Raw genomic sequence first — 21,420 nt, 5'->3', positions numbered from 1 at the left:
GGTTTCCTCCTCTGATACGCAACATTCTATGCCAGGGGTAGTCAAACTGTGGCCCTACAGATGTCCATGGACTACAATTCCCAGGAGCCCCTGCCAGCAAAATCAAAAGCTGGCAGGGGCTCCTGGGAATTGTAGTCCATGGACATCTGGAGGGGCCGCAGTTTGACTACCCCTGTTCTATGCCCCTTAGAGTTTGGGGTCCCCAACCTATCTGAGCATTTTTGGAATTTTGAGATGGGTTGGTGAGCACCATCTTGAAAGCCCTGCGGCCTAACAGGGTCGATTTTGCCTAGCACAACCTTTCTCAACCTTGCAGGCTTCGAGAAACCCTGGAAGTGATGTCAGCAGGCCGCGTCTTCCTGCCACACCACCAGAAGTTAACGCTTCTAGAAAGTATAGAAGAAGTGTTCTCTCCCAGTAGCAGACAAGGACTCTGCTTCTATGAAGGTTTTCTCCGGCTGCCTCTTTCCCATTTAGCCCTGACTGACTGCGATACATTAGCTGGTTAATTAAACTCCATTACGGGCAGGGTGCGTGTCTGTGATGAGGCGCTGGGGCAGAAAAGCAATCAAGAGAGGGACCGCGCCACTGAGCACATTTCTCCGCAGCGCTGTGGTAGCATCACATGGAACTGGCTTCTTGCCACTGCTTGGCTGTCACTTCCTGACCTGGAGCAAAATGCTGTGTTTTTGTTGGAGATTGTTTAAATGGGGTTCCAGCATCCCAAATATAAAGTGTTAAAGTTAATCAGATGCAGTCAAACACAAGATTGCTGTACATTCAGAAATAAGCATTTGCTGCTTGGGTGCTCTATGAATTCGTCTAACAGCCTGATATTTAATACTGGATGTTACTAGCTGAGGCTGCAATCCGTGCGGGAGGGACAGGGCCATATTATACACTTCCTCCCCATATGCGACAGTGGCTGAATGCAATTGCAGAAATTCAGTTATGCATTCTACATTGCTGATAAGATTAGGCGCATTTCCCCTTGAAATCCTTCGCTAACTGGGAGGAAGTAGCAACAGAACTCAAGTTCATATACTTAATGTAGAACCAACACAGTGCAAAAGAGCGGAGGACTGTAATCTGGAGAAATGGGGTTGATGCCCCACTCTTCCACACTTCTCCTAGTACTGTTCTCAGCAGTTCTGTTAGAGCTCTCTCAACCCCACCTGTTGGGGTTGTCTGTTGTGGGGAGAGGAAGGGAAGGTGATTGTAAGCCACTTTGAGACTCCTTTGAGTAGAGAATCCTTTGGGTAGAGAAAAACAGGGTATAAAAAACAACTCTTCTAATATGGACAAAGGGTATGCCATTTTGTGTGACACTTTTAAAGCGAAAACAAAATAGATGAATAAGGGAGGGAGAATATTATTATTATTATTATTATTATTATTATTATTATTATTATTATTATTATTATTATTATATTTATATCCCGCCTCCCCCTGAAGGCTCGAGGCGGCTCACATAAAACCCCATCCCCTAAAATCCATAGCAATGAACAGTAAAATTACAGTGATTAATAACCAATTGGTCATCAATAAAACAAAAAGTGATGGCATAATCCTAAACATCCAGTCTCCGTATCCTCAGCTGCAGGGAGGTGGAGGGAAGCTGACTACCACCAGTTTGTGAGGGGGGGGGGGCTGATACCGCCCAGCCTCAACCATAAGCCTGGCGGAAGTGCTCCGTCTTACAGGCCCTGCAGAATGCTGGTAATAGATGGATCAGGATTCACAGTGCAAGATGAACAACATTGACCCTTTACAAAAAATACTTTTTAAAGTCAGGCTAGTAAACTGAAAAAGAGATTACAGGGGAATGGAGAGTAAAACCAGACAATTTTGAGACATTGATGGCATGTCTCCCATTGGAGAGGGTCTTACAGGTTAAAGCCTTCAGGGGGCGCTGTGTGCGTGTTCCTACATGGAATATGTGCACCGGTGCAGTAACATCCCTGCCCTCAGTTCCTCTTTTGCTGCAAAAGAAGAAGGTCATTTTCGTGGAAGCCTCCAAGTGGTTCGGGTTTGTGAAGAATTGTTTCCCTGGTTTGCCGGGCTAGTTTTGGCTTCTGAGTTAAAATGACTCAGAAATCTCTTTTCAACAAGTGTACCCATGGTGGGGTGAAGATGACCCAAACAGATGAACATGCCTTATGGCTTTTTTGTTTGGGTTTAGTGCACAACGTCACCCAATGTGCAGCCTGCCGCTGCTTCATCCCCAAAGCTCAAGGGCTTAGGACGTCAAAACTTAAGGCCACATTGTACGAGAAGATCCTCAAAGCTCCAGAGCCATCGTCCAAATCGGCCCTGGAAAAATTACCCATTGGTGATTCCTCAGAATCAACAAGATCGGTTCCACCTCCCAGATCCACATCACAATGGGTCCAAATCAGGGTTGCGCTTCTCTCTGGCTCATCAGGCCACCAGTTGAGAAGGCAAAGACCAAAAACACACTCAGCTGTATCTCAGCATTGTGCCCTTCTGAACCTACTCCATTCCTTCAGGAAAAGCTTAGACTCCATCCCTGGGTACAGGATCCCCTCCAGTTTCGATCTTGGATGGGGAAATAGAAACTGGTTTACTGTTAGGTCAGGTCCTGTGTGATTTGGACCCAGAGCAGATGACAATAGTTCCATGATCTCAGCCTCAACTGCATATGCGCTGTCACACCTATATTTGATGTCCCCAGGTTATCTGGAGGAGTGGGAGACAACTTTAGCCATTCCAGGGATGTGAATTTCTATCCCTGCCCTCATTGGGTGCCCTTGCATCCCCCTTCAGCAATGGTGTCATGTAGGCCTCATTCTCCTGTACCTGTTAGCCTGGGCAAGCTCGATCCTGTCAGATTTCAGTAAGCAAAGCAGGGCCGACTATGCCTAGTATTTGGATGGGAGGTCTCCAAGGATTTGGGTGGTAGTTCCCCCAAGGAACATTAGGGGTCATGAGGCAGAGGCAGGGAATGGCCAACCACCTCCTAAGTGTCCCTTCTCAATCCCATATCCTGAAAAGTCCCTGAGAATTTCTGTGTCATCAGACTCTGTGACTCCACATGGCAACTTTAAGATTACCCACATATACTCGAGCATAAAATAACCTGAATTTTAGCCAAGGCACCTAATTTTACCACAATATCAACAACAACATGTCAATGGGACCCTCACTCGACTATATGCCTAGGGGGGCTTTTTCAGCATAAAAATGTGCTGAAAAAGTTGGCTTATACTCAAGTATATACAGTAAAAGCCCCAGCATCTGAGAGACTTAATTAAGAAAGACGTTTCCTAAGTAATTAAAAAAATTTTAAATCTCTTATGTTAAAGGTCTATGGAGTGGACCACTCATCAAAAAGAATACACCCTGGATTTGTGAGGGTTTTAAAAAAATCTGTTGATTTTAAGGGACTTAAAAAAACTCAACAAACTATCTTGCACCCGTGGGTTGCTTTTCGTTTTTCGTCTTTTGAGTTACTCAGTGAATGAGGCTTTCGCTTTCTACTCGACAATGAAACAACCTTCCCAAGACTGTGGCCGAAACAATAGAAGCCAAATGTACCGCGACTCGGGACAGTGGTAAATCAAAAAAGGGCTAGAAGATTGTGGCAACCTTTTTGAATTAAGAGGACTAGTGCAGCCTCTTTATGTCCTTAATAGAACCCAAAAGGAAAACGTTTCAACTGCCATACTGAGACGAGACAAGCGTAATTATTTTAGGGCTGGACCTTCCAATGCAAGGTCTTAAATAATAAAAAGGTTAAGATATATTTAAGGAATGAGCTTCTACAGAATTAAATATTTGTCCCATTTAGCCTATTGTATCAGATATTCTAGTAGCAAAGTCAGCTGGATCTAAGTATATTTCTATCTGCTGAGTGGAGAGGGGAACCTGAAGGTCAAGGGGCAGATAAATGTCCTTTGGCTTTTGGGTGGGAAGGAAGCAGGAAAAGTGGGGGGAGGGAGACTATGGGGGCTTTCAGGAAAAGAAGAAATGGTGAAGAAGGGTAAATGTCCTTGTAGGTTCCCACTTGTAATTATGTTTTGAATGGAAGCACCACTCTGATCAATTATGCACGGGTCGAGGGGGAGGCCGGGCTAGTGCTTGCATGGCAACGAGGCTAATCCCCACTTATGCATGACATCTCTGCCAGCCTGGCCCCTTTCTGGGCCCAGCTTGAATAAGGGCCTCTGGTGCCGTGCGTTAAGTTTCCGCCTTCCCTTTTTCACTATAGGCACCATCAGTGGCCAAGCCAGGCCAGGCCCGTGCACACAGGGAAGAGTTGGGCCTTCCAGGTCCGACTCCTCTCCCACCTATGGTGTCCCAGCGGGGGCAGAAAACACTCCGTAGCACTTTGGCTCCGTAGCACTTTGCATGGCTGCAGAGCTGCGTTGTGACAGAAATGCCGTGAAACCTTTCCACTGCAACTGGTGTATGTACATGTTGAAATCCAGGGCAGGCAGTGTCCGGTGGGGGAAATGTTCCCCCGTTCATACACAAGAAGTGGCAAGCAGAGACCAGTGGCATCCCAGCGCAGCCGCTGTCGTGCATAATAGGTCTCTGGGGTCTTAGGCAGAGAATGGGCTTTCCCTCCCAGAGGGTTCTTGATGGGCTTTTGTGGGGGAGCACCACCGGCAGGCCAGAGCAAGCAGAGCCATGATGTGGCCTCTGTGGGGATGGAAGCATGCCAGGGAGCGCTTGACTCTGCTTGCTCCAGGACTAGTTTAACATCCTTCCGTTCCCAAGAGATTCTTTCAGCTCAGGTCCGAAGCAAGAGATTAAAACTACAATTGTGCTTGGTTCAGGGGCTGGTCCTGGGCACCCAATGTCAAGTCATCGTCCTCTTCAGCTGCTGCTCCTGTTGTTTGCGGGCTGTCCTCCGGTTTCCAGGCCTGCAGGAACCAAAAAGGCAATTCAATCAGTCCAAAAGTTCTTCCCACCAAATCTCGAGCTCAGTAGTCAAGTGTGAACACAAGTGATCCACTGGGTGTCAGCCAAGAGCTTTGTGACCAAGCGCTGCAGAGACATCAGAGGTGTTAAATGGCGACATAACAGGGCAGGAGGCATTAGCCTTACTGCAGCCCTGCTGGTCTAATCTACTTGATATTAGGCAACTTGACGTGTTTGAGACAGAACATTTTCAAAAAGGTATCTCCAACACTTCATCAACAGGTTAAAAGAAAAGGAACTATGATTCGTATCAGAAAGCAGGGAATGTCTGTCTTTATCATCATCATCATCACCACTTTTGTATAAAGCTTTCTGCATACCATGTTTTGATGTAATCCTTGCAACAGCCATGTGAGGTGGGCTACAATATTCCGCCATCCTTTTTCTTTCTCCCCACTTCCTTCTCTCTCCTGTTCCCCTCTTCTACACACCGTGACCATTTAAGTACAAAAGTGGGTAAACTCAAATTACCTGGGGCAGAGGGTCCATTTGGGCTGCCTGCTCTGTATCAGGGGAGTCTTCCGTATCTGAGTCTACAAATCAGATTTCAAGCTTGTTAATAATCTGTAACCAATTCATACACTGAGCATATTCCAGTCAATATAGGGGACGCACTTTATAAAATGTGGTGTATATATTACTGAGAGAATTGACGTGCAATCATTTGAAAATTTTTGAATGTAATTGGGGGTAGTCAAACTGCGGCTCTCCAGATGTCCGTGGACTACAATTCCCAGGAGCCCCTGCCAGCATTCGCTGGCAGGGGCTCCTGGGAATTGTAGTTCACGGACATCTGGAGGGCCGCAGTTTGACTACCCCTGTAGATGCTTGGTAGTGCTGAATGCTGGGTACACTGGGGGGGGGGAGGGGAGGGGGGCAGTACACTCTCCCAGAATGCTGATCTTCCCCCACCCCAGGGCATTTCAATTTGTTTTCTGACAGTTTCTAAGTCAATAATAAGAGCTTTGACTAGGAAATCTTTTGGCTTAAAATATTATTGTTAGGAAATGTCTCTCCAGCGCCAAGCTTCAGCCATCAATGGCTCAAGATGGATTTCCCAAGATCAGACACTGCCTTGAATCTTAAATGAATCTCAAACCAGTCGCCCTTTACCCAGAGCTCTCTGCATGCGGAAAGGGTCACACTTCAGGAAGTTATTGAAGAAGGGTGATCATAACAGGGCCAAACTGAACTTAAAAATTAACTGTTCTTACCCAGCTTGTAATTTCTGAGGCTGTCAATTCACAGACCTCACGGGTAGGCTCTGCTCTCCTCATGGGTTATGGGCCCTGGCCTTCCTCTGGACCAGGGTTTCCTGAAACCCTGAGGTTTCTTGACAGGGGTTCCTGAATGGTTGGGAGTTAATTAATTTTTTATATATTAAAAAAAATGTTAAACATTTATGGGGTGATATGGCCACATATGGTCATGTTGACCTGTCTCTACCTCCCAAAATGGCCACTGATGGGCCTGGAGGGGGTGGGAAGAGGAGGGGCCCTGGGTGGGCATGCACACAGCTATGATTCCCAACCATATTCTGCATGGAACCCACCACTTCTGGGGTTTCTCAAAGCCTGAAGAATGTTTCAGGGGTTTCTCAATGGTAAAAAGGTTGGGAAAGGCTGATCTGGACACTGTTGCTGTGTGGAAAAGCCCTCGATAAGAGGTCTCTAGAACATAGGTACAACTGTGGTACCTATGGGTGCCATGGCGTCCATCATCCCCTCTTCTGGCATCCACCAAGTGTTTTTATGGAATTGGTACAGCCAGATAGGGCATTTGCCCAGCAGGTCTTCTGATTGACTATTGGAGATTTGATTGGCTGCAGCTGCCACCACAGCATAAGGATCTATACTATGTGACTGAAGCTAAGCTGAGGCAACCATTTTTGAGGATGGCTTCACTTCCTGTGGCAGCCATTTTGTGGTTGCCATTTTGTAGTTGTACTCATCATCATCATCAAAAATACTACTACTACTACTAATAATGATAATGCTAATAATAATAATAATAATTTATATCCCACCCTTCCACCCTATATACCACCCTATCATTCAGAGCAGGTAACAATATTGAAAACATATAGTTAAAAATCTTTAAACGTTTATAATTTTTCAGATCCTTCCCCCCAGCTAAAATTTCCCCAAACAGGTTTTTTTTTGGTCAGATTTCCAAACGTGCCTGCAGGGTCAAAAAAGGTTGGGGACCCCTGCACTAAAAGTTATTTTTCATTGTGTCTGTGTGGGGAAACCCATTGACTCTCAGCGCCTTTCTCTGAAGCCTCAACTGGAAATACAGGAGTCAAATATGGTCAGCAACTTTGGATTGTGAAATGACTGGAACGAGGGGAGGAGTTGGAACCTGGGGAGGACAGCGTTTGAGGAAGAGGAGGAACTTGACAAGGTATGATGCCAAAGAGTTTGCATGCCAAAGCTACCATTTTCTCCAGGGGAACTATTCTCTCTTGTCTGCAGGTCAGTTGTAATACTAGGAGATCTGCAGGCCCCACATGGAGGCTGGCAACCCCTGGAGTCCAACCTTGAAAGGAAGTCTGGTGAAGCCCTGTTTGAACACGGATCTCTATTCGTTGCTGTCTAGACATCGGACTGTTTATCACTTGTGTTTCTGCGTACCTGAAGATTCATTTATGGATACCGTCCTGCTGAGGCTCTCTGTGTCCAAGAAAAGAGGGGGGAGCATTAATTTACAGCAACATGAAGAATAAACCCCCTTTATGTATCTGTACATTTTCCAATAACAGCAATGTTTCTAGTCTGGAGATCTAAAGACTCCCAGCCTATCCTACCTTGCACGCTCATTGTGAAGATAAAATGGAGGACATCTCCATGGAGGACATGGGGATTTGTGATATTGTTACCCGCCACGAGCCGCAAGGGAGTGGCGGGCTATAAATCTAATAATAATAATAATAATAATAATAATAATAATAATAATAATAATAATCTGCCTCTAGTTGAAGAGGCTGGAATCAATAAGAAGCCCATTCAAGATCCTCTTTCACTCCTCATTAGCCTTAGGAACCATTGTATACAAGGCACAACATGAATCTCTTTTCTCTTTTTTGTGGGTACAGATTTACTTCTGAGAAACTCTGAAGTACCTTGCTACCAATGGTCTATCTAAAGTAGCACTATATTTGCAGTCTTCAAGCAAAGGTTGAAGATGCACACTTTTCTTGGATGCTTTAGGATGCTTAGGGCTGATCCTGCGTTGAGCAGGGGGTTGGACTAGATGGCCTGTATGGCCCCTTCCAACTCTATGATTCTATGATTCTATGATTTTGACTACTTGTGGTTCTCCATTGTCTCAGGCAGGAGGGATTTTTCCTAGCCCTGCCACCCCTGAGCCTTTTAAGCTGGAGATGTTAGAGTTGGGACCTTCAGCATGTGCTTTAATGTTAACCATGAGCTCCTCCCGTTAGTGTCAGTGTATCTCATCTGATCCAGAATGGTGGCCCATTTGACCCAGTTCTGTCTCCTCTAACAAGCAACTCTTCTCAAGGAACTCGGGTCAGGACTATTAGTTACACGCATCACAGGGCAATTTCTGTTTTCAAGTGACATAGTTGATCATTTATAAGAGCTACCATGACATGTTGAGTTGGTACCCGAACATATCAGGAATCCATTCCAACAATTCCAGGGTAGTTTGCTGTATCTCCCAATGCCGGCTGGCTATAAAGTTCAGATTTCAAATTGTCTGGGGGAAATATGGGGACTAAATAGTCATCTACATAGCAATGGTTCTACTTCAAAATAATGGTTTCTACAACTTCCTTTAGCAAGCTTGCAGTGACTTATAAGAAACCTCTAGAGTTCTGGGAATGTTTAAAAATCATTTGTACCATGCAATACAAGGAAGTTAATGTTGGCAGTGATCAATGCTCATGGAAAGTACTCTTGAACTGACATCATATCACTCGCCAGGATTCTATCTGAATTCCTTTTAACTAAAGCATACACCTTCTGCGTGGAAAGTCTCTGCCCTGTCTATGGCCTTTTCACATCACAAGGGATGCCGGAAAGCTGGGTGATACTAAGTAATAGTAAAATTTTGTTTCTCACCTCTTCCCTTCTTTCGTCTGTACATGAGGAACAGAATAAGCAGCAGCACTAGAACAATTAATGGTGGGACCCAATATTTAGCATAAATGGATGCTGAGAACTGTTGACTTGGAAGAAGAGCATCTAGGATGGAACAAAAAATAATGAATTGGCCAGACTTCCAAAGGGTTATATTTTGCACCTGACATTTTTTTTGTTAGCAGAATGGTATCATAGAATCCTTGAATTGGAAGGGGCCATACAGGCCATCTGATACAGTGGTTCCCAACCCCCGTTCCGGGGACCAGTAGCGGTCCGTGGATCAGTCGGTACCGGCCCGCGGCTCCTCCTCGTCCTCCTCCCCAGCTGCTGCCTCAGGGGCTGCCCTGCCACTCTGCTGCCGGCTCACCTTTGGTGCTTTCCAGTGGCCGCCATGGCTGGGGCTCCCCCTCGGCATGGCACTGCGCAGCTGCTGCTGGCAGCGCCCCCCAGTGGGCGGCGGGAAGTCAGGGGCGCCGGCGGGAAAGCAAGTGGAGCAGGGGCTCAGGCGGCGGCAGGGATGTCCCTTGGCAAAAGACTACCCCCCCCCCTGCCGGGCCTTAGTAAAATTGTCAAGTGTTGACCGGTCCCCGGTGATAAAAAGGTTGGGGACCAGTGATCTAATCCATCCCCCCTGCTCAATGCAGGATCAGCCTAAAATATCCAGAATAAGTATCCAATGAGGGGGAATTCACCACCTCCTTAGGCAGTCAGTTCCACTACTGAACTATGACTGTGAATTCCCCTCCCCCACCCAATATCTAGCCAATATCATTCTATACATAGTTTGAATCCATTACTGTGGGTCCAATCCTCTGCTGCTGATAGGAAACCTTCCCTGCCCTCCTCTAAGGGACAGCAATCATGTTCCCTCTCAGCCTCCTCTTCTCCAAGCTAAACATTCACAAGTCTCTCAGCCTTCCCTCACAGGGCTTGGTCCCCAGGCCCTGGCTCATCCTCATCGCTCTCCTCTGCACCCTCTCAATTTTGTCCACGTCCTTTTTGAAGTGAGGCCTCCAGAACTGCACACAGGACTCCAGGTGGGGTCTGACCAATGTGGTATTCAGTGGGACTCCGACATGTTGTGATTTTGACGTGATGCCCCTGTTGATACAGTCCAAGACTGCTTTTGCCTTCTTTACATTTTCACTACACCACCTGTTCATATCAGTGAATAAGTGTCATGCTAAACCGAGGGGTTTATTGTTCAATATCAGGACTGATTCTGCACAGAGGTGTAAAGCACGCTCCCTCTCCTGTTTGGAAATGAGCGATTGGAAACCACATTTCCACATTGCTATGGGGAAATACCACAACACCCAAACATTTGTTTTTTAAATGTTCACTTCCGCGTTGCTGCGGGATCATGCCACAACAATGAAACATTCCATTTGATCTCTTTTTGGGATTCTTATAATTCTCTTAATTTCAGGTACATTTGTGATAGGCTGGCCATTAAAACGCTGTCAAAATGGCTGTTAAAATGCTGTAACAATGTATGTGGCTTTATTTATACTTTGATGCTGGTCAGTGACCATAAATAAATAATCTGATCTAATGTAATCACGGTAACTGGACCCTGATGATTATATGTTCCCAGTAAAGATTTAAAACACAGAGCACGGATGCCAAGCTAATAAGTTTCCCGAGCCTCCCAGACTGCTTTGCACCTGCAGAAGCAAAGGTATGAGATCCTCATCGTTCCCTCTGGTGTTTCCCTTCATTTTTCAGAATTCCTCCCTTTAGACTGCTGGTTGTGGGAAGGTCCTGAAGCTCACCCTTATATTTCTACCAGTCCAGCACTGCGTGAAGTTAAAGAAAAACCTTTGAACATAGAACCGTAGCATTTACATGTAGTTGACAAGGTGGAAGCAGCCTTCATTGCTCATTATAATGTGGACCATGCGTATGCCTTATAAGCATAGTCAGCACATGCAATGGACTCACCATGACAGTGACCAATCAGGGAAACTGTGCTGGAGTTTTCGCTGTCCATGTTCCGTACAGTGCAGGTGTAGTTCAAAGAGCCATCTTCAGGTTTTTGGGTGATACGTAGGGTTTGCTCCACAGAAAGTACCACATTGTCATGGGAGAATGACCAGGCGTAAGTCACATTCTCTCCTCCTCCTCCTGTGTTGGAGCAGTACAAAGTGACGTTGCAGGTCCCGTTCACAGAGCTGATGGTGACGGTTGCCTTTGGCAGTCTTTCTTGAGGGGAAAAGGAAGAGAGTGAGTTTCTTAAATGAGGAAAACAGCCCTATGAGCTAGGAATGCCAGGCAGTGCCCAACAACCCATGGGATGGATGTGGGAATGGTATGGAGGATGCCATGCTGGTTGCTGTGCCATGTTATGTCTGGGAAGAAACCAGATGCAATGTAGGTCCCTCTAGGAATCATTGGAAATTCTGTGGTGAAGCCATAGAGTTTCCAGTGTTTGATTCCTAGAGCTACCCCATGTCATACCTGATGTAGAAATTTAGAAACCTGGAACTAGAAAGGGTCCTACAGGCAGTGGCGTTTCTACGGTATGTCAGGTATGACGCATGCCTGGACACAACTTGATTGCCGGTGGTCCTGAACACTTCCTCAGATAGTGAAAAAAGAATGTTCTTTTTTTCCCCTCCATGCCAAAATTGTTTAATTAAAAGATTAACAAGTTTGACTTGAGCATCCCCCAAGCCAGAAAGACTCTAGAATGTAATCTGATGCACTGATGTCACCTTGAAATGACATTGGGACATTGGGGTCATCAGGGGTTGCTTACCATAGCTGCTATTATCTGTAAATATGCTCCTGCATGCCAGGCATCTAGTCCAGCTCCCTGCTCAGTGCAGGATTAGCCCAAAGCATCCAGGATAAGGATATGTCCAGCCAGTGCTTGAAGACTGCCAGTGAGGGGGAGCTCACCACCTCCTGAGGCAGCCGGTTCCACTACTGAACTACTCTGGCTGTGAAAAAATCCTCCCCCTCTTAATCTCCAGCTGGTCTTTTTTGCCTGTAGTTAAAATCCATTCTTGGGAGTCCTCTACTGTCAACAGCTTAATTGACAGCCTTTCAAATACTTCAAGAGAGCAAGGGGAAGGGTAAAATGCTAGCAGACAAGTATGCCCCATGGTTTCAACAGGCAACATAGAAAATAGAGTGCTTTTAAAAACTAGTACAATCAGTAAGACTGTCTGCCAATTGGAGATTCCCCCCCCCCCTAGCTGATGCGGCATCAATTGTAATAAAATACATTTTAAAAAGTGCCAGAAAAGGGGAATGGAAAAAATGTTTTGTCATTTTCCATCTTACATCTAATTAAAAAAAAGAACTGACTGACAAAACTGGAATTATTTTACTGATGTGTGAATTCTGTGGTGCACAAACAGCCTTGTGGTTAAGGGCAGCATGGTAAGAACCAGTGTGGTGTACTAGCTAAAAGTGGCAGACTCTAATCTGGAGAACAGGGCTTGGTGCCCCACTCCTCCTCTGCATGAAGCCCGCTCGGGGGACCTTGGGTTTGACACAGTTCTCTCAGAACTCTCTCAGCCCCACCTGCCTCACAGAGTTAGGGTGGAAAGAGGAGGGAATGACAGCCTCAAGCTGCCTTGAGATTCCTCAGGGCAGATAAAAGCATGGCATAAAAACTTACTATTCAACTCTTCTAAAAACGTAAGAACCTGGCTGGATCAAATCAGTGGTACATCTGAACCAGCACCTGGTCTCACATGAGGGCAATCAGGTTGTTGGAGAGCCAATAGCAAGGCATAGATGCTTTCCACTGGTGATGCTTCCTAGCACTGGGATTCATAGCTTTAGTGCAAACACCCACCTTCCCTTCCCCCCTCCTGAAACATACTGCCTTTGTAGAGAATATTCGCCAAATTCGGTCTCTGCTCTTCGCTATTGGGCATACCCAGATGATGAGCAGAGCAGAAAGGTCAGTCTCAGGTCTCTGGAAAATCACCAGAAAACCATGTTTTTCTACAATAAGATGATCTCAAGGGAAATTCCATGAAAAGGTCCTTTACTACACAGCATCTTAAAATCTGATAGCAATGGAATGTGTACATAGCTATAAGCTTTGGCAAACTTCTATGTACTTCAACATGGGTGGTAAAGGTTCTAAAGGTAAAGGTATCCCCTGTGCAAGCACTGGGTCATGTCTGACCCTTGGGGTGATGCCCTCTAGCGTTTTCATGGCAGACTCAATACGGGGTGGTTTGCCACTGCCTTCCCCAGTCATTACCGTTTACCCCCCAGCAAGCTGGGTACTCATTTTACCCACCTCGGAAGGATGGAAGGCTGAGTCAACCTTGAGCCGGCTGCTGGGATTGAACTCCCAACCTCATGGGCAGAGCTTTCAGACTGCATGTCTGCTGCCTTACCACTCTGCGCCACAAGAGGCTCTTTGTAAAGGTTCTATTAATCTGTAAACTGAATAAAAGCAAGGTGCTCAGCAAAGAGGAGAGAAAGACCTGAGCACTGAGAGAAGCAAGCTTTATGTCTGTCGCTACTTCATGCCTTACCTTCAGAAGCAGAGTGGCTGTTTACAGTGACCCCAGAGGGGGTAGCACTCACTTCCCAGCTCCAGTTTGAGGGGGTGCTCCTGCTGTCGGTCACCCACATCCTCTCTGCCTCATTTCCCTTTAACGTGGTATGGTCAAGCTCCTCTTGAACTTCATGGAGCTCTTTGGTTTGTCCGGGGAGGTTGCTCAGCTCCTCTTCTCCAAGGGCTGGAAAAACATGGGATAGGGTGAAAGGAATAAACCAGTGGCTTGATCAAAAAGCACTTGATGGAAATTGGCAGGAAATAAGAGAGACCAATTTTAGAATGCACCCGGCTCATTCTGCCTGATGAAGGAAGAAATAAGGGGTATAAACCTGGCAAATAAATTAAACAAATTGAGAGCCCAGCGGCACCTTTAAGACCAACAAAGTTTTATTCAAGATATGAGCTTTCGTGTGAATGGCCACTTCCTCAAATACAATGTCCTGGAATGGAAGTATTATTATTCATTTATTTAATTTACATACTGCCTTCCCATGAGGCTCAGGTTATCATAGAATCATAAAATCATAGAATCATAGAATCATAGAGTTGGAAGGGGCCACACAGGCCATCTAGTCCAACCCCCTGCTCAACGCAGGATCAGCCCAAAGCATCCTAAAGCATCCAAGAAAAGTGTGGACCAAGCAGGAGATGGCTGTTGATGGCCTTAGACAAAGGCGTTAATGAGTCTGGGGAAGAGAGCCATCATATCTCAATGGGTCTGGCTGTAGGGTTTGGGGAAGAGATTTCCCCAGGCAGAAGGGCCAAGAATGAGTGAAATGCAAAGACAAAGAAATTGGCCAAGAGCCCCTGACCAAACCAGTTCTGGCCAGACCACGCTTTCAGCTAAACTGGTGTGTGTGTGTGTTAATCAGTGTTCAGAGGCACCTGAAATTCCAACCTGTAGTAAAGGACAAGCCGAGGCATGTCCTGGTTTCCAAGATGGGTTCTGCCCTAGCAGTGTGTCTTGTCAGAGTGTTTCAGTGTGTTCCTGTGTCTGGCTTGCTCCCAAGCCTAGATGGTTATGGTGTACTACGGGTTGTGGAGTACAGTGTGGCAGCATGTGAGTCAGGGATGCTCTCATACCATAACAGTCTGCCCTTAAGATGGTTCTCAGAACTCTGGTGGCAGAGGAGGGAGAGCCTCCCTGAGGCATAAGGTTTGGCCAAAAGGCCAGGGAAGTTTCAAAGAGTAAAGGGGTGGTGCTGGAGCTCAATAAGCTTCTAGCTCAACTCTCCTGGCTCTTGGTGGATATGACACCAAGCACAGAAACCCCTGTGGAGATCTGACCAGCAGGGTCCATGGCAGCTATTTGGGGGACTCGAGGTCTTTGTAATGTTTGAATCATCATGATACACCATAGAATAAGACCAGAAATAAGGGACTTTCCAGGGGCTAGAAGTTCCAAATAATGAGGGTTTTTCTCTGCTGCCTTAGTGCAACTTGTGAATGTTATTTGTTGATGCTTTTATCTCCAATTAATTTTTTTATAATATTAGGAAGATTTATGGGGATTGGCCCTGCAGCAGTTATCCCTGCGTATGTGAGTGCATGCATATTGAGATGAAGCTGCCTTACCCTGAATCAGATCATTGATCCTTCAAGGTCAGTGTTGCCTACTCAAACTGGCAGCAGCTCTCCAGGGTGCCAAGTTGGGGCCTTCCCCATCACCTGATTCTTTTAATTATTGTATCATTATAAACGGAGTTATTTGTATTGTTCCCATTTTATGTAAACGGCCCTGAGCCTTCGAAGAGGGCAGCATATAAACAAAACAAACAAACAAAACAAACAAAACAAACAAAACAAACAAAACAAACAAAACAAACAAAACAAACAAAACAAACAAAACAAACAAAACAAACAAAACAAACAAAACAAACAAAACAAACAAAACAAACAAAACAAAACAAGTAAATGTGCCAACTTCTGTTGTTTCCCAAAGACAGGAAATACCAAAATGCTTTTAAGGGAAATGGACTCCATTTCCTCCTCCTCCTCCTGTATTTCTATCAATGAAGGCATGCCAAAAACACAAAACAAAAAATGCCAATCAGCAAGGGCTGCCATGAATAACAGCCACCCTATTCACAAGGCAGATAACAAAAGGCCTTTCTTTGCTCATTAACTTCTACTCGCATAGCCGCTTTGTGCAGCGCTCCCCGGGATTACGAGACCAACTTGGGATTGGCTGCCCTTCCTCAAATCCTGTCTCTCCTCTTGCAAGGTCTGCCCCTTCCCTGCCATGTGGCAGCTAGAGATAATTCTGTGCTCTTCGAGTGACCTCAAAATATGCCAAGGGAATTCACAAGGACTGCTGCCCGTCAGCATGCTTTCTTCAATGGTCTCGCCTCCTTTTTTCTTCCTTCTCTTTCTTGGCTATGGTTTTAAAACATTACTTTGACATGCATACTTTCATAGCGGTGTTTGCCCAAATGTTATTTTCAAAGGGAAAAAATGTTTAAAAACATGGTTTAAATGAGCAGAGAACCAAGCTCCAGGTTTTGTTATTAGTGCTTCCAAGGAGCATGTGTTTATTAATTAAGCGGTTTATATTCTGTCCTTTCTTTGGGAACTTTAGAAGTCTAGGGTGGTGTGAAGCTGTTTCAAGTAGCAAGAATGGTAAAGGCTAAAAGGTTAACGCTCTTCTCCTTCCCTACAGGGCCCTGTGGCAAACTGAGGATGTATATACCTGAAGGGGTGGCCTTAAAGTCCACCTTCCAAAGCACCAGTTTTCTTTCCAGGTAGGCAGATCTCTTTCACCTGGGCCCATTCCGCACACATAGGATAATGCACTTTCAATTTGCTTTGACAGCTGGGTTTTCCTGTGCGGAACAGGAAAATCTACTTCTAAAGTGCATTGAAAGTGTATTATCTACTGTGTGCAGAATAGGCCCTGGAGACCAGTTGAAACAGCAGGAGATTTCCAGACTTGGAGATTAGCACCTGGAAGTTAGCAACCCTTTCATGGCATCAATTGGCACTGGAGAATTTGGGGGCCTTCCGGTTACCTCATTCACACTCCCCAAAACCTGCTGAGCAGAGCTCTGCTTGCTTAAGTTTCGTGAATGACATGTAGTCCCTCCCTCCTTCTGGGGACCTGTACTTTGGTCTTCCGGAGGCTCTCAGCCATCCTCCCTCCCCGCCCGCCCAGGGTGTTCTGCTACTCTATCCCCTGTAGTGTATCCGCTCTTCTGTTTTGACTGAAGGCCAAATGGCCTTACTAGATCATTAGCACCATTATTTTTAAAGATAAGAAACTGTGTTCTGTGGGAAAGGATTTTGGTTTATACAAACCCTAGATTTGTCTTAGCAACTTGTTCTTAGCAACGTTTTGCTGTCACGAAGTGATCTGTAGTGTTCTCTGTGGACTTTAATAAACAGCTTTTGGATTTCTGCAAGAAATGCCTCAGTTTGTTTTGCTTCCTTTGGAAGTGCGTCTTCGGTTCGTAACAGTGAAGTTTATTTAGTTCTCGAAAGAATCCAACGGCAGCATGCGAGAACAGGAACCGTTAGACGTTTTGCTGTTTCATTGTGGCTGCATCAGGCTATGAAGGAGGCCAGAGACAGGATGTGCTGAGCGAGAGGCTAATCTTTGCTCCCTCCTGTCTAGCAATCAGCAGCGGGCAGGCTCCCTCAGTCCCGTGGGTGCCCCGTCTGCCTCCGCTCTTCAACTGCCAACCCCAGAGGGAAGCCAAGAGCCTGAAAGATAAGCGGATTTTCTCCATTCTGCTTCTTCTCTGTTTGGAGGGTTTGCCCTGCCCTCGGTTCCTTATGTATTTTTCTTTCTCTTTGAATCTCTTAAGGAAACAGGCTGTATTTCTGCACTGGAAAATGATTTCGTGTCATTCTTGGGCTTTGGCACGTAATGGAAATAACTCAATGGGAATAATTCCTCGAAGCAGCTGGACAGATTATGTAGGTCTCGGCTTCAGATAGCTCCTCAGGAATGGCTGTCCAAGAATCACGATCTGTTTGGCATCGGCCCCTTGACAGTTGTGTGGAGGCCTCTGAGGCAGCCACTCCGTGAAAAACTTCCCAGAAAGGAGATGCAAGGGGTGGAGGAGAAGGTAACCAAGACTCTGGAGCTATTACATCGATTATTTAGGTGGTTAGTTAATGAATGTATTAGAAAACGGCAAAGCGTAATTGTAAACTATGTATCATGTATTTTTTTTTCCTGTTCTATCTTTTCTATGTAAACTTCAATAAAAGCTTGTTCACCAGCATTAAAAAAGAAGGTAACCAAGATGATTAGGAGACATGACAAAAGGTTGAAATCCAGAGGATGACATAATAGAGGTTTATCAAAATTATGCATGGGATGGAGAGAGCTGACAAAGGGCTCCCCCCCCCCTCCCAAAATACTAGAATGTTGATCTCCAGCTGTTCTCTTCTAACTTCTTCACCACAATCCGTTCACTAAAGACAACCAGGCTGATAGTTGGATCAGGAATGGAATTCTGCACAAATCTGAAACAAAGTTGACTTTCAACCACTTGAGATTTTAGCAATCTGACTTTAAAGCGTGCTTTAAAAACCTGAAATCTTTCTTTGTAGGGTATTTCAAACAGAGCAACTGCCTTTTCACGGATATCTCTGACCAAGGCAGCATACGATCAAACTGATGTTCACTGCCCTGAGATGGTGAGTGGGAGAGGGCAGCAGTACAGAAATGCAGTTATAAATTAATTTTTAAAAAATAAGCGAATAAAACTTCTCAGCAATACGATAAAAATTCAACACACTTAAAACCTAAAAGGAAACTCAAGAGACCAGTATAAAATAATAATGCAAAGTCAGCAGATTACTAAACTCCTTGTATTGCTTTCTTTTTTAGGTGCAAAAGTTAAATAAATTAATAGTGGACTTTTAAAACAAGCAGACAGAAACTGAGAAAATTGGGGGGCAGTTCCTCCCCCCAGTCCAGTTTGGGAACTCTTATCTAAATTAATTTTAGTTACTGTTTCACTTTCCGCAATCAGCCCTCTGTGCTGCTCATTATGAATTCTCATTGCATATCAGTGAGGTCTCACGTTCCTCTCATGATGTGAACAACCCTCTTCCCACAACATGGCTGTATTTTCTGGACTTTCTGTTGAGACAATCACTTCCTTCCAAGAAGCTGAGAAGAGAAACCAAGGACTCCGGTTCCCAATCTTTTGATTTACTGTAACCCGTGGCTTCTACTTCCCCTCTGTTTGGGGAACAGAACCCAAAAAGTACACTCTTATTCCAAATATTACTGCCATCCCCAGAGTAAATCCTGCTGCATCCCTCGTTCCATCTATGAGATGGATGTTCCCTTCATGTTCTCTGTTTCCTCTGTAGCAATGTGCTCTTTGGTCAGACGACAAGTAGCATGTGAGAAAATCTTTGGAGAAAAATCTCTCCTACCTCATGAAAAGTTACCCTTCTGAACTCACCCAGGGGAAGACACTGTACCACGGTCCAAAGCCACAGCATGGTTCTTCAGTACCTATTTAGTCAAATTTTTGGTCTCTTCAGTGCAACAGATCTGTAAGGTCTTACGGGCTGAAGAAAACACAAGTGCTTTCCCCCTTCCTGAACCAGCTTCCTCTTTTAAGAACATCACAAAAAAGAGCAATGGAGCCATGGTGTGGTGGCTAAGAGTGGCAGTTTCTAATCCGGCAAGTCTGGTTTGATTCCCTGCTCCTCCACATGCAGCCAGCTCGGTGATCAGGGGATAGTCACAGTCCTGATAGAGTTGTTCTTGTGGGGCAGTTCTGTCAGAGATTTCTCAGCCCCACCTACCTCACTGGGTGTCTGTTGTGGGGAGAGGAAGGGAAGGCTACAGCTACCGCCCTCCCTCCCAGGACACTAGCCACATTCCTCTCAGCTGTGTGAGAGACAGAGAGAGACACACAGAGCCCTGACAGACCGAACACGAGTCCTCATTCCCTCCTTTCTCTCCTGCTGTGAGGGAGGCAGAGAGAGACACAGACAGAGCTGCCCCAAGCTGCTGACAGAGACACAGAGAGAACCGTCCCTACTGCGACAGAGGGAAAGAGAGACAGAGAGAACTGCCCCAAACTGCATACTAACCCTTCTTCCCTTCTACAAACCAGCCCTCATTACCTGCTATGCCTCTGAGGCACACAGAGACGAGGGAGAGAGAGACACACACACAGAGATCTGCACCTCCCGGTGTCCCCTGGGTCCTAGTGCCCATTGCGTTCCTGCTTGCAATGGGCTTTCTTGCTAGCAATTATATAATTCAGGGGTAGTCAAACTGCGGCCCTCCAGATGTCCATGGACTACAATTCCCAGGAGCTCCTGCCAGCATTTGCTGGCAGGGGCTCCTGGGAATTGTAGTCCATGGACATCTGGAGGGCCGCAGTTTGACTACCCCTGATATAATTGCTCACATGGAGAAGTTGGATGCTTTGAAGGAGGGAGTCAGCAATGCGAATGAAACCTGCATCCATGTTGGGCATCACCAGAGGGAAGTGAGCGCCCTGGGGACCCCAAGGAAGAGTTTTTATACCCTTTCCTTAGCCAGATACATGGTAAAAGTCACGTAGGCAAAAAGTGGACTTGGGACAAAAGGGTGCAGATGCTTCCTTTTGATGTGTGCCAAAAGGTTGATTGATCCAGGATGTCTAGGATAAAAGGGATCAAACAGAATGATATGGGAAACTTGGAACCTGGTTTGAACTGGATGACTATAGAGAGCAATACAGCTCTTGGCAAGCAGGAGTTAGGTTGGGTGGATTGGAAGGGAGTTTCAAAGGTAAGAAGTTTCTTCTGAGATCTGCAAGTTTAATTGGGGTGAGGGGGGGGGAAGTCAGGAAGGACTTCGAAGTTGCTGTGCATGCAGCGCTGTGCATGCAGGGTTCACGAGGTTAGTCAGTTATGCCAAGCTCCACTGATGCTTTGCAAAGACAGGTTAGCCTGACTTTTGCCTCATGTCTAGGCCAGAGCAAATGTCCAAAGTCCAGAGGTCAGAGTCTTGCTTGAAGAGCACACAGATACTATTCTCGTCCCACAATGAGGTCTGTTGTTATAGGTGCTGATTCAGGGTTTCTAGCCCTTTAGAATACAGTCCAGAGGGTCTGGTTGTCACTGGTTAAAATCCAGGGTCTGGTATAATTCCGAGGTATGGTTGCACTGGTAACAACTGGGTGTGATGGATGGTCATGTCTTGGATAGCCCATTGCATCTTGTATGGCTGGGCAGGGATGCTAGCCTCCAAGTGAGACTGGGGGATTCCCCAGAATTATAGTTTATTTCCAGGCAACAGAGATCAGTTCCCTTGTACAAGATGGCTGCTTTGGAGGTTCACTGGATGGCATTTTACCCCACAGAAGTCCCTCCCCCCCCCAAACTGTGCCTCTGCAGGATTCACTTCCAAAATATCCAGGTTTTCCCAACAAAGGTAGCCATTGGCGGGTTGCCCGTGGTCCTTTTAATGCGTTGGCCAGTTTGGTGTAGTGGTTAGGAGTGCGGACTTCTAATCTGGCATGCCAGGTTTGATTCTGTGCTCCCCCACATGCAACCAGCTGGGTGACCTTGGGCTCGCCATGGCACTGATAAAACTGTTCTGACCGGGCAGTGATATCAGCGCTCTCTCAGCCTCACCCACCCCACAGGGTGTCTGTTGTGGGGAGAGGAATGGGAAGGCGACTATAAGCCGCTTTGAGCCTCCTTCGGGTAGGGAAAAACGGCATATAAGAACCAACTCTTCTACTTCTTCTTTATACAGCTGTTGTTGTATAAACATAAAAGGCTAAGGCCTAAGTGGGCGGACAGTGGGCGGGGCCAGTCCGGGTGAGGGCCCAATTGGGCCCTTACCAGGACAGAAAAGAGTTCTAG

General features: G+C 46.0%; 1 protein-coding gene across 2 annotated transcripts; it reads right to left on the bottom strand.

Annotated features, from left to right (window-relative positions):
* Positions 1-158: 158 nt before the first annotated feature.
* Positions 159-19,781, bottom strand: LOC143831982 (uncharacterized). Of its 2 annotated transcripts, none has more exons than XM_077325656.1 (7): positions 19,011-19,781; positions 13,562-13,768; positions 10,998-11,258; positions 9,033-9,155; positions 7,581-7,619; positions 5,419-5,480; positions 159-4,889 (listed from the first exon to the last, which is right to left on the bottom strand). In XM_077325656.1, the coding sequence occupies exons 1-7, from the start codon at positions 19,048-19,050 to the stop codon at positions 4,782-4,784; spliced, it is 840 nt and encodes a 279-aa protein (XP_077181771.1). In that variant the 5' UTR covers positions 19,051-19,781; the 3' UTR covers positions 159-4,781. The 2 variants fall into 2 exon arrangements, 1 of the variants encoding a protein (XP_077181771.1); XR_013229045.1 differs by having other exon boundaries at positions 4,837-4,889; positions 7,486-7,619.
* Between the last annotated feature and the right edge of the window lie 1,639 nt (positions 19,782-21,420).

This window comes from Paroedura picta, chromosome 1, assembly GCF_049243985.1.
Source record: "Paroedura picta isolate Pp20150507F chromosome 1, Ppicta_v3.0, whole genome shotgun sequence".
NCBI lineage: Eukaryota > Metazoa > Chordata > Lepidosauria > Squamata > Gekkonidae > Paroedura > Paroedura picta.
The sequence above is the reverse complement of the archived record's forward strand: the minus strand, read 5'-3'. Positions and strand labels throughout refer to the sequence as shown.